Source organism: Mizuhopecten yessoensis, unplaced genomic scaffold (assembly GCF_002113885.1).
Source record: "Mizuhopecten yessoensis strain PY_sf001 unplaced genomic scaffold, ASM211388v2 scaffold3459, whole genome shotgun sequence".
Lineage (NCBI taxonomy): Eukaryota > Metazoa > Mollusca > Bivalvia > Pectinida > Pectinidae > Mizuhopecten > Mizuhopecten yessoensis.
This window is the reverse complement of record NW_018405055.1, coordinates 125213-137327: the sequence shown is the minus strand read 5'-3', so window position 1 is coordinate 137327 and position 12115 is coordinate 125213. Positions and strand designations below refer to the sequence as shown.

The 12115-nt window shown below is 36.5% G+C and overlaps 1 protein-coding gene across 1 annotated transcript in view; it reads left to right on the top strand.

The window, feature by feature from the left end:
- Window positions 1–12115, top strand: part of LOC110447526 (hemicentin-1-like) — an 89077-nt gene that overhangs the window by 13253 nt on the left and 63709 nt on the right. Inside the window, exons 5-12 of the mRNA XM_021493293.1 lie at window positions 2283–2507; window positions 2986–3173; window positions 7845–8062; window positions 8422–8543; window positions 9340–9520; window positions 10570–10661; window positions 10902–11168; window positions 11850–11976. Of these exons, the coding sequence (XP_021348968.1) occupies window positions 2283–2507; window positions 2986–3173; window positions 7845–8062; window positions 8422–8543; window positions 9340–9520; window positions 10570–10661; window positions 10902–11168; window positions 11850–11976 (1420 nt within the window). The remainder of the gene's footprint in view (window positions 1–2282; window positions 2508–2985; window positions 3174–7844; window positions 8063–8421; window positions 8544–9339; window positions 9521–10569; window positions 10662–10901; window positions 11169–11849; window positions 11977–12115) is intronic.

Here is a 12115-nt window from a genome sequence, read left to right as displayed (position 1 = left end):
CCTGTAAGACTTAGTGTAAAGCGTGGATATAGATGTTACATGTACAACTGTAATCTAATCTGGTCCCAACATTTTCAAAGGGCTTGTAAAATAAAGAGAGTCAATGCTTCTTGAAAGTCACAAATATGAGTTTGTGTGAACTAGGTATATATTTCTTCTGTTTCAGAAGGCAGCAGATGTATTATAAAAGCTATTCTGAGTCATATGATATATGTTTCCACTACAGGACTATACAAACTGTGGCTGTTGTAATAATTATTGAAATAATGTTGTATGTTTATGTTTTATTAATAAACTGTAGAGTAGAAAACAGTCAAGGTACTTAATTGCAATTGTCAACTTGTTAAGAGAATTTGTAAACATTCCTGATATTTACATAAATAATTTCTATTTTTAACGCAAACATTTTGATTGGATCTGTTTACTATGTGTTTTATCCTGTACTATGATGATGCAGTCATTATAAGAGTGTTGTTTCTCAATGACACAGAATTCATGTGAAACTGGTTGGGAATTCCCTTGACTTTCAGACAAGAATCCTGTCTGCCTCTCCGTCTTTCTGTAGCTGTATGAGGATACATTTATACATGTTTATATTTCGGTTTCCATTATTTTCCCCAGAATGATCATCTTTTTTGCACTTTTCAAGACCTATCCAAATACATTCCCCAAAACAAGGCTACCTATTACAATGAAACTTTCTGGGAATCATACATGGGGGATATAGTTAACATCACACAGTTAAATTTTAATGTTTGGGATAAAAAAAATGGCCACCATGCATGGCTTCTGCGAATACTGGTGATAACTTTAGTTCTGTGGAGCCAACTTTGTTGATATTTAATGGAAACGATTCATTGATAATATATGTTGATATCTGATAATTGGCACTTAAATGTTATGAAATTCTACAGGGTAGATGTTATGAAATTCTACAGGGTATGTGATGAAGGGATAAGTGAAGTAGAAGGCTAGGGACAGGTGCATACATATACAGTTTACCATTATCATGATATAAGCTCTCTAGGTACTACAGCATATCTCACAGATGGAAACATGGTATGTTTGTGTAACTCCATATGAAACCATCAGCACCTGAAGAGCCTGGAAAGACTGGTGAAAATACTTATGTCATTGAAAAACATTGCTACTCTTCTTCAACTCTCTTGGCAGGCCTAATAAATATACACTCCTTTGTGCAATGTCTTTGGTTTGTCATCTTTTTCTTCAAATGTTTTCTTTTTAAGAATATATGCAATCTGGTTTTATCCAAACTCTATGAATGATCCTTGTGTGGTCCTGATCAGGTGTTAGTCAGACCATGATAGGATCAGGTAGGAGGGTATTTAGTGTCATCTTGTAAATATATTGCATGTAATATTTGATCAATTCGATTTAATGAAGAATATGTCTATATGTAAGAAACTCATACTTGCAAACTCTTCCTATTTAGGAGGGAGACTCACGGTTTTGGACCTTAAAGTTGAGCATTTTCAACCTGTGAATTTTTTACACTATTACTATTTTCTAAGATCTCATGGTTTCATCTGAAAGAGCAGCTGAAAAGAAATCATTTAAAAATGTTATTTTTTCCCTTGAGTGTATATACCCACATTTTAGTTATGTTTTTAATTCTGAGCATGCATAAACTCCCCATTGAATTTTCAAAAAGTTGGCAAGTATTGAAAGTTTTCTTGTCAATAACATGTTACATTCCAGAATGCTGATCATAGATTATTACTTGCCATACATGTACATGTTTAATCAACGTTTCATTCCCACCATTAACATTTTTATTCTGTTATACGAACAATAAAGTATTGGTTGATGGCTTCTATCTATGTCATCAAGAATGGATACTGTAGGATGATTGATTAGGAACTCGACTGAGCGACTTGTATTGAATACCTTGCAATTATTTGGTCGAAAGTTGTAATGTCATATTCCTTTGTTTTCGGTAAAGGCAATGCATATGAACAAGTAGATAACAGATGATTTTAAAAATTAGAATCAACTTAAGGATCTCAGTTCTACTGCCAAAACATGTAACTATGAATGGGAAAATCTGTTACCTACATGACAATAGCTTAACTAGATCAGTTCTGAAAAGAAACTTGTACCTTGCAAAACTTTTATGAAAACAGTTTTACCTAATTTGAATTTTACATAAAAGTAACTGATTTGAGTATTGAATACAGACCCCATAAACCTCTTGCTACAATCTGTGTAAAGATGGTGCATATGTGCTGCCAGTGAATGTAAATTTCTTCCTTTGTCTCCAGGTCGCAAGATGACAGTGTTTTCCGGCCTTAATGAACTATTGGATCTGAGAAATGCTAAAGTAGTGAATGTCAGGATGCCTTCTGCCGGGCCATGGAAACTCTTCATAGGGAGTAACAGTGCCCACACCATTCGTGTCACTGGCCTCAGTACCACAGACTTTGTGTCCGGTTTCTCTCGATTCCCCACAAGAGACCTCGCTGACACTGACCTTCGACCTTTGGGAGGTTTGTGTTTGAGAGTCGACCTTTGAAGTATTGAATTGTAGTATGAGAAACTAAATTTTCCACTATTGTCTCATTGTCCTTTCTTCTATATGCATGTATACACAGAAAATTTTCCTTTAAAACAGTTAAAGCGTCACACCTTACATGTAGGATTTTTACCACTAAGTTCGCATTTCAAAGGAAGAATAAATTCAAAGTATATCTGCATAACCAAATGTGGGTGTGTAGTTCAATGTACCGGTAATTAGTATAAAGTATTTATTGTGATATACATGTTTAAAAAAAAATGTAGGTGTGCCAAATATGCTTAGGAATAAACCACTAATTTTGCATACATTTTTTTAGAAGTGTGAAATATTTTTTATGTTGAGCAGCTTTAGATGTTTCATATGAAGGTGATTTTATTCTAACCATATATATAGCATGCTGATATAAATGTATGTAAAATAATTTCAATATTTTTTTCCAATTTTTGTAGGTGTGCCAACTTACATGGTAATCAATGCAAGTAACCTTGTAGCTCCTGGACGTTTTAACACACTTGAGCTGATAGATCTCCAGGGCAATGTCCTCGAACTACAGGAATTGGAGCAGGATGAAGAATATTCACACCTTTACTATCTTACTGATTCCTTCATACCTCCAAAACAGTTCTTTTATGTCAGGGTAAGTGTTCACTCCTACCTCAAAATGTTTTTTTCTTTGAGAGTGTAAAAGTTCATTCTTACCTCCAAAACAGCTCTGCATGTGAAGGCTAGTTCTCTCCCTTTCAAGTTTGCCTCCAAAGAAACTTGGTTTGTAAAACTTTCTGTATACTAGGTTATTCATGCAGACACGATATATATATTTTTCACAGAAGGTTTCAACTATGAATTCAACATTGCGGTTGAGATTTACAGTTATCTATAGTTCATGACCAGCTAAGGACAAACAGGAATACAGAGGATAACTTTCTGTTTCTTTTCAACATGGTCATAATCATAGTTTCTTTGTACAGCTCTGTATATGAAGGTATGTGCTCTGAAGAACTCAAAAACAGTTCTGTATGTGAAGGTATGTGCTCTGTAGAACTCCAAAACAGTTCTGTATGTAAAGGTATGTGCTCTGTAGAACTCCAAAACAGTTCTGTATGTGAAGGTAAGTGTTCATGTAGAACTCCAAAACAGTTCTGTATGTAAAGGTATGTGTTCATGTAGAACTAAAGAACAGTTTTGTATGTGAAGGTATGTGCTCTGTAGAACTCCAAAACAGTTCTGTATGTGAAGGTAAGTGTTCATGTAGAACTCGAAAACAGTTCTGTATGTAAAGGTATGTGTTCATGTAGAACTAAAGAACAGTTTTGTATGTGAAGGTATGTGCTCTGTAGAACTCCAAAACAGTTATGTATGTGAAGGTAAGTGCTCTGTAGAACTCAAAAACAGTTCTGTATGTAAAGGTATGTGCTCTGTAGAAATCCAAAACAGTTCTGTATGTAAAGGTATGTGCTCTGTAGAACTCCAAAACAGTTTTGTATGTGAAGTTATGTGCTCTGTAGAACTCCCTTTCAAGTTTTGTATGTGAAGGTAAGTGTTCATGTAGAACTCCAAAACAGTTCTGTATGTAAAGGTATGTGCTCTGTAGAACTCCAAAACAGTTTTGTATGTGAAGTTATGTGCTCTGTAGAACTCTCTTTCAAGTTTTGTATGTGAAGGTAAGTGTTCATGTAGAACTACAAAACAGTTCTGTATGTGAAGTGTTCATGTAGAACTATGTGAAGGTAAGTGTTCATGTAGAACTACAAAACAGTTCCGTATGTTTAATGTTCATGTAGAACACCAAAATAGTTCTGTATGTTAAGGTAAGTGTTCATGTAGAACTACAAAACAGTTCCGTATGTTTAATGTTCATGTAGAACACCAAAATAGTTCTGTATGTGAAGGTAAGTGTTCATGTAGAACTACAAAACAGTTCTGTATGTTTAATGTTCATGTAGAACACCAAAATAGTTCTGTATGTTAAGGTAAGTGTTCATGTAGAACTACAAAACAGTTTGTATGTGAAGGTAAGTGTTCATGTAGAACACCAAAATAGTTCTGTATGTGAAGGTAAGTGTTCATGTAGAACACCAAAATAGTTCTGTATGTTAAGGTAAGTGTTCATGTAGAACTACAAAACAGCTCTGTATGTGAAGGTAAGTGTTCATGTAGAACTACAAAACAGTTCTGTATGTTTAATGTTCATGTAGAACACCAAAATAGTTCTGTATGTGAAGTGTCCATGTAGAACTCCAAAACAGCTCTGTATGTGAAGGTAAGTGTTCATGTAGAACACCAAAATAGTTCTGTATGTGAAGTGTTCATGTAGAACTATGTGAAGGTAAGTGTTCATGTAGAACTACAAAACAGCTCTGTATGTGAAGTGTTCATGTAGAACTATGTGAAGGTAAGTGTTCATGTAGAACTACAAAACAGCTATGTATGTGAAGGTATTTGTTCATGTAGAACTACAAAACAGTTCTGTATGTTTAATGTTCATGTAGAACACCAAAATAGTTCTGTATGTGAAGGTAAGTGTTCATGTAGAACTACAAAACAGTTCCGTATGTTTAATGTTCATGTAGAACACCAAAATAGTTCTGTATGTGAAGGTAAGTGTTCATGTAGAACTACAAAACAGCTCTGTATGTGAAGGTAAGTGTTCATGTAGAACACCAAAACAGTTCTGTATGTGAAGGTAAGCGTTCATGTAGAACTACAAAACAGTTCTGTGTGTTTAATGTTCATGTAGAACACCAAAACAGTTCTGTATGTGAAGGTAAGCGTTCATGTAGAACTACAAAACAGTTCTGTATGTGAAGTGTTCATGTAGAACACCAAAACAGTTCTGTATGTGAAGGTATTTGTTCATGTAGAACTACAAAACAGTTCTGTATGTTTAATGTTCATGTAGAACACCAAAACAGTTCTGTATGTGAAGGTAAGTGTTCATGTAGAACTACAAAACAGTTTGTATGTGAAGTGTTCATGTAGAACTCCAAACAGTGTTGTATGTGAAGGTAAGTGTTCATGTAGAACTCCAAAACAGCTCTGTATGTGAAGGTAAGTGTTCATGTAAAACTACAAAACAGTTTTGTATGTGAAGTGTTCATGTAGAACTACAAAACAGTTCTGTATGTGAAGTGTTCATGTAGAACTACAAAACAGATTTGTATGTTAAGAGCTCATGTAGAACTACAAAACAGTTTTGTATGTGAAGTGTTCTTGTAGAACTACAAAACAGTTCTGTATGTTTAATGTTCATGTAGAACACCAAAACAGTTCTGTATGTGAAGGTAAGTGTTCATGTAGAACTCCAAAACAGCTCTTTATGTGAAGGTAAGTGTTCATGTAGAACACCAAAACAGTTCTATATGTGAAGGTAAGTGTTCATGTAGAACCAAAAAACAGTTTTGTATGTGAAGGTAAATGTTCATGTAGAACTACAAAACAGTTCTGTTTGTGAAGTGATTATTTAGAACGACAAAACAGTTCTGTATGTGAAGTGTTCATGTAGAACTACAAAACAGTTTTGTAAGTGAAGTGTTCATGTAGAACTAAAGAACAGTTTTGTATGTGAAGGAAAGTGTTCATGTAGAACCAAAAAACAGTTTTGTATGTGAAGGTAAGTGTTCATGTAGAACTACAAAACAGATTTGTATGTTAAGAGCTCATGTAGAACTACAAAACAGTTTTGTATGTGAAGTGATCATGTAGAACTCAAAACAGTTATGTATGTGAAGTGTTCATGTAGAACTACAAAACAGTTCTGTATATGGAGGTCTGCTCCTTTTTATCTCCTAATCAATTACATTGAGAAGGATAGTATTCCTCTCCTCAAAAACCAGTTTTATACATTAACGTTAGTGTAATAGTACAGGTGTGGAGTGCACTTTATAAAAGTGAAGATATATAGACATGTTACTGACATGAGACATGAAGTATAACTGTATCACCAATGATAGGTGAGCAGTGCACTGCAGTAAGAACCTTCACCTCCAGGTGAAAAATCAATACCTGCTCCACCCATATACCTTAAAACGTAAAAAGATAAATAATTCAAAAGCCAATATCCATATTGATTGATAAGAGCAGGCATGTTTTTTTGTGTCGCCTGCGAAAAGCTGGTGACACATAGGTATTGCTTTGTCGGCGTCGTCGGCGTCCGAACAGAGGTTTTCGTGCAATAACTTGAGTTTCCTTGGGACGATCAAATTCAAACTTCATGCAGTGCTTCCTTACCATAAGTCCTTGCTTGGGATTGCTTTTCAGGTCCGAAGGTCAAAGGTCAAGGCAACTGTTACTTTAAATAAAAAAATCTGTTTTCGTGCGATAACTTGAGTTTCCTTGGGTCGATCAAACTCAAACTTCATGCAGTGCTTCCTTACCAAAAGTGCTTGCTTGGGAATGCTTTTTAGGTCCGAAGGTCAAAGGTCAAGGTCACTGTTACTATAAATAGAAAATCTGTTTTCGGGCGATAACTTGAGTTTCCTTGGGCCGATCAAACTCAAACTTCATGCAGTGCTTCCTTACCAAAAGTGCTTGCTTGGGATTTCTTTCAGGTCCGAAGATCAAAGTTCAAGGTCACTGTTACTATAAATAGAAACTTCACTCAAACTGTATACTGGACGTTTTCGATCTACCACTTGACCCACCATGTATACCTCTGAAATGCCGTCTTACTCCAAATGTTATTGACAACACCAGCTGTTTAACATCATAATCCACAAGTTCATTCATTTATTTATCCGACAAATCATACAAATTAAACTTGGAATTGAGACAATGAGTATTCATAGCAAGTTCCTTAAAACTCAGAGTATTTTTCCAAGAATAACAGCTTATGTAGCAAAATGATGCCATCCAAAAACATAATCTATGATTATTGCTTACTTTTAACATTATTTCTTGAAATGAAAAGTGTATCTATTTCTTCGTAATCTCCCAGTTTCCTGCGCAGGTGACACATCCACTTCCGTGGAATTCTTGTGATCAATATCTTTGTTCACAAAAAATATTCTGTAGTTATCAAGAATTTATATATATATATTGTGTATATCACATATACATGTGTATAACAAAAGGATTTTCAATTTTAAAAGAAGAGATAAGAGAGTTCATTAGTAGGTAAACATTGTATTGATACTTCATTGGCATTGTTCTAATAAAAAGTTATCATTACATGAAGAACAATTAACGGTTCAGTATACAACTATACCCACCATTGGTGGAAGTTGCTGTGTACAAATTCACCTTTATCATTGTAGTATGTGTTGCATACATCATCAACTTGAGCTAAGCCTTAATTATTTTCTGTTTACAGGTGAGTGGAATTGATGACAAAAGGAACCCAATCCAGCGCTTGACCCCTACAGCCATCAGTCCTGTCCCTCCACCACGTCCTAATGTGTACATGCCCCAAATAACTCGTGGCTTCTACGACACTACTGCCTATATCACGTGTTCCGTACAGAGCCCTATCAAATATAATGTCCAGTGGAGCAGAGGAAATGATCTTATAGGAAATCCACTCTTTTACAGGTTAGAATACTCTGCAAAGTTTGTGGTACATTTGACAAGTCAATACAATATCGTTTCACTGTTGTTGACAGTCAGCTAGCAGGTTGTTAGGGGTAACATCTCAAGAAAACACAGTTTCATAACTCTGGCCCACAATTTGATCATTGAATTTTATTACCGAAAGAGCTGATGTTAAAGTGATACTTAAGCAAGAAAGGAGCTTTACATATTGAATAATGCTATAAATTCCCTGCTTATAACTACTAAAAGTCTGAAGTAATTAGATCGTCAACTGTATGTACATGTATATGGCGGGGAACGTTGGCAACAGATCACAATTTTGTCATATTATTATCACTGTTTCTTGTCTTTATTTACAGGGAGTCAAGTAATGTGGTGCTAGAAATACCCTTCGTAGATGGGAGTTCTGAGGGGAGATACACCTGTAATGCTACTAGCCTGGCTGGCTGGAATGCAAGCACCACAATGCTTGATGTCAGTGGTATGTTATCTAGCAATTATTTAAGTGATGGCATAATCTCAGAGTTAATATCAGAAGAAGTAGTCCTAGAGTAACAGGACAGGAGAGGTAATTGAAGTAACAGGTCAGAGATATACCCCTATAAAAACATGTCAGAGGGTGACCCTATAGCAACAGATCAGAGAAGACACCTTATAACAACAGCTTAGATAGGCAAACTTATAGCAACAGGTCTGTGAGAGAACCCTGTAGGAAGAGGTCAAAGTGATAACTCTATAGTGACCGGTCAGGGAGGGAATCCTATAACAACAGATCAGAGAGAGAACCCTATGGCAACAGGTCCGAGAGGTTACCCTATAGCAACAGGTCTGAGAGAGAACCTTACATGAATAGGTCAAATTGGTAACCCTGTTTTAACAGGTCAGAGGTAATCCTTTAGTAACAGGCCAGAGGGGTAAACCTATTTAACATGTTGAAGGTAACCCTATAGTGACAAACCAGACAAGTAAAACTATAGTCAACAGTCAGACAGGTAATGAATGCTATACAATGATTAGTCAAGAGTGGTAACCTTATAGTGACAGGTCAGAGGAATAACTCTAAAGTCACATGTCAGAGATAACCCTATAGTGATATGTTGGAGGAGATGAACACTATAGTCACAGGTCAGATAGGTAACCCCTTTAGCGATATGTCAGAGATGTTTTTCTGAAGTTACAGGTCAGACAGGATTTTTTTGTTATTAGTTTTATATCTTTAATTATTGATAACAACAGGAATGTATCTTTATTTTTGATGATTGAATATTTCATGTCAGAGCCGCCACCAGTGATCGAACCAATGAGGAACATTTCTGTGCTGCCGGGGCGAGATGCAGTCCTCCATTGTGTCGTCCAAAGAACTGTTGAGTTTAACATCAGCTGGTACCAACCCAACTCAGACTTTCTACTCAACAGTAACAAATACCAGATCTTCAGCAATGGATCACTTCTGATCAGGTACATTATAGTATTACTGCTTCACAGGTGGACATTACACACATTGGCTACTAGTTTGCATGTGTTAATGTTTTTAGCTGATCGCCTGGTCCGAAGGACCATCGTGAGCTTATGCTAATCCGCGGCATCTGTTTTCCATCCATCATCCGTCAATCTACTTTTCCTTCAAAATGCTGCTAGTACTGAACAGCTTTATGGATTTTGTAATACGGAGGGTGTGGCCCCTCTGGGTGCAGAGGGGCAGGGCCAAATAGGGGAACTTCAAGTTTAAATGTTTAATATCATTCTTCCTTCTTCTTCTGTAACATTGGAGGGATTTTAACCAAATTTGGCCTGGAGCAGCCTTGGGCAAAGGGGACTAAATTTTATATAAACAGAGGTTGTGGTTCCTTTAGGTCGAAGGGGCTGGGCCCAATAGGGGAATTTTAGGTAAATCTGAACAATTCTTCTTCTGTACCATTGGAGGGATTTTAACCAAGTTTCTTCCAGGGCATCCTTTGGCAATGGGGAGTCAATTTGTATAAACAGAGGGTGTGGCCCTCTTGAGTACAGAAGGGCGGTCCCAATAGGGGAACATTGAGGCAAGTATGTAAAATCCTTCTGCTTATGTACCATTGGAGGGATTTTAACCAAATTTGGCCTGGAGCGTCCTTGGCCAAAGAGGACTCAATTTTGAATAAATGGAGGGTGTGGCCCCTCTGGGTGCAGATAGGCAGGATCCAATAGGGGAATTACAAGTTTAAATCTTTAAAATCCTTATTCCTTCTTCTTCTGTACCATTGGAGAGATTTTATCCAAATTTGGCCTGGAGCAGCTTTGGGCAAAGGGGACTAAGTTTTGTATAAACGGAGGGTGATACATTGCTGTTGGTGATGATCTTTTTCATCATTGTTTTGATGTGAGCATCTTATTTGAAAAAAAACCCACAAGTATATTGCACATGTATTCAAGATTGGAAAGTAACCTGGGAATGGATACCTGGCTTTAGCTGATGTTTGTTGCCTTTTGTTGTGAGGATGGAAGTATTCTTGAGTTTCTCAATGTTTCAGAAACATTGGACTTGAGGATGAGGGAAGGTACCTGTGTCTGGCTGGCAATGAAGGTGGATTCACTGAGGCACTTGTACATGTCCGAGTTCAAGGTAAATCACATTCATTACTAATCTTCAGTGTAACCTATATTTGTATGTATTTAATACATGAAGTGACAATTCCTGAATGAAATTTTTATTCATGAAAAAAATACTGAACAAACAAATGTATTTGTTACTTTTAGTTTTATTTGTCTCTTCAAATATTTTGTCCATGAAACACTCATAATTTCCAAGTCTCTTAAATTCTTTGTTTTCCCCTTAAACCTTATTATTTTATTTTGTTTTCAGTACCACCTAAGACTGTGGTGACTCCTTCTGTTAAGACCTTTAAGACGGGGCAGACGGTGAACCTGACCTGTACTGCGGAGGGTTTTCCTGTCCCCAGTTTTTACTGGCTTCGTGACAACAAGCTTATGATTCCTAATGAAAGGATTCAGATTAATGGTCCACATATCAGCTTCGCCAATATGTTCCTAGGTGATCAGGGCCAGTACCAGTGTTTGGCCGAAAATTTGGCAGGAGAGGATAATGTAACAGCCATTCTTACATATATAGGTAAGGGGAGAGTACTGTACATAGCCATAGATGCTACTTTCTTTTATCAGTTTCCAAACAATTTTGCGGGTAACAGATGGAATGGAGGTGTTTTTTTATGATTATAGGGACAGACCAAGTGGTTTGATGCTGTTTTCTGACAAGCCCTTTTAAAAGCCTTACAGGGCCTGCATTACTTAGCTTTACCATCAAAATGTTAATTCAAAAGTAGAAAACAGTTTTTTTCATATCTTAATATATATCCAGTATATGGTTACTCTCTGACATGCATTTATGAGCTTGAAACACTGAAAAATGAGCAGTAAGAATAGTTTTGGCGCTGCAATTAGGTCACTGTGATCTTCACCTCAGGGTCAAAGGTCAAGTTAATGCAAAATTTATAGTGAAATGTTGTTTGGACCATTTCTAAACTGTAAAAGATACTTTAATAAAATGTGAAGTGTGTCTGCATTACCAACACAATGTGTGCTATGCACTATATTTAGGTTATCATGGCCTTCACTTCTAGTTTAGTTTCAATGGGACCATGCGAGTACCTTGATTGAGCAGTGAGAAAAATTGTTAATTTCCATGGTGTTTCTTGATTGAGCAGCGAGATTAATTTTGCATGGAGCTATTTTATCGAGCAGTTTATACGTAAATAGTTACATTATGTATGGTTTATGTTCATTCCTGTGACAGAGGCACCGCAGATATACCGATCTGATGAACTTGTGTTGGTTGCTAGTGGTGACAATGCAGTCTTAGTGTGTGCAGCCAATGGTATACCCAGTCCCACAATCACATGGTTCAGAGGAGATGTCCAGGTGTGTTCTTATGTTTCATGTTTCTGAAATGTCCTTGGATAGAAAATCCAAATTTATTTAGCTTTGGGCATTTGGGTTAACTAGGGACATGTGAACAGTAGGTGAGAGATCATTAAAGAGAGATGGACTATTATTAACCAT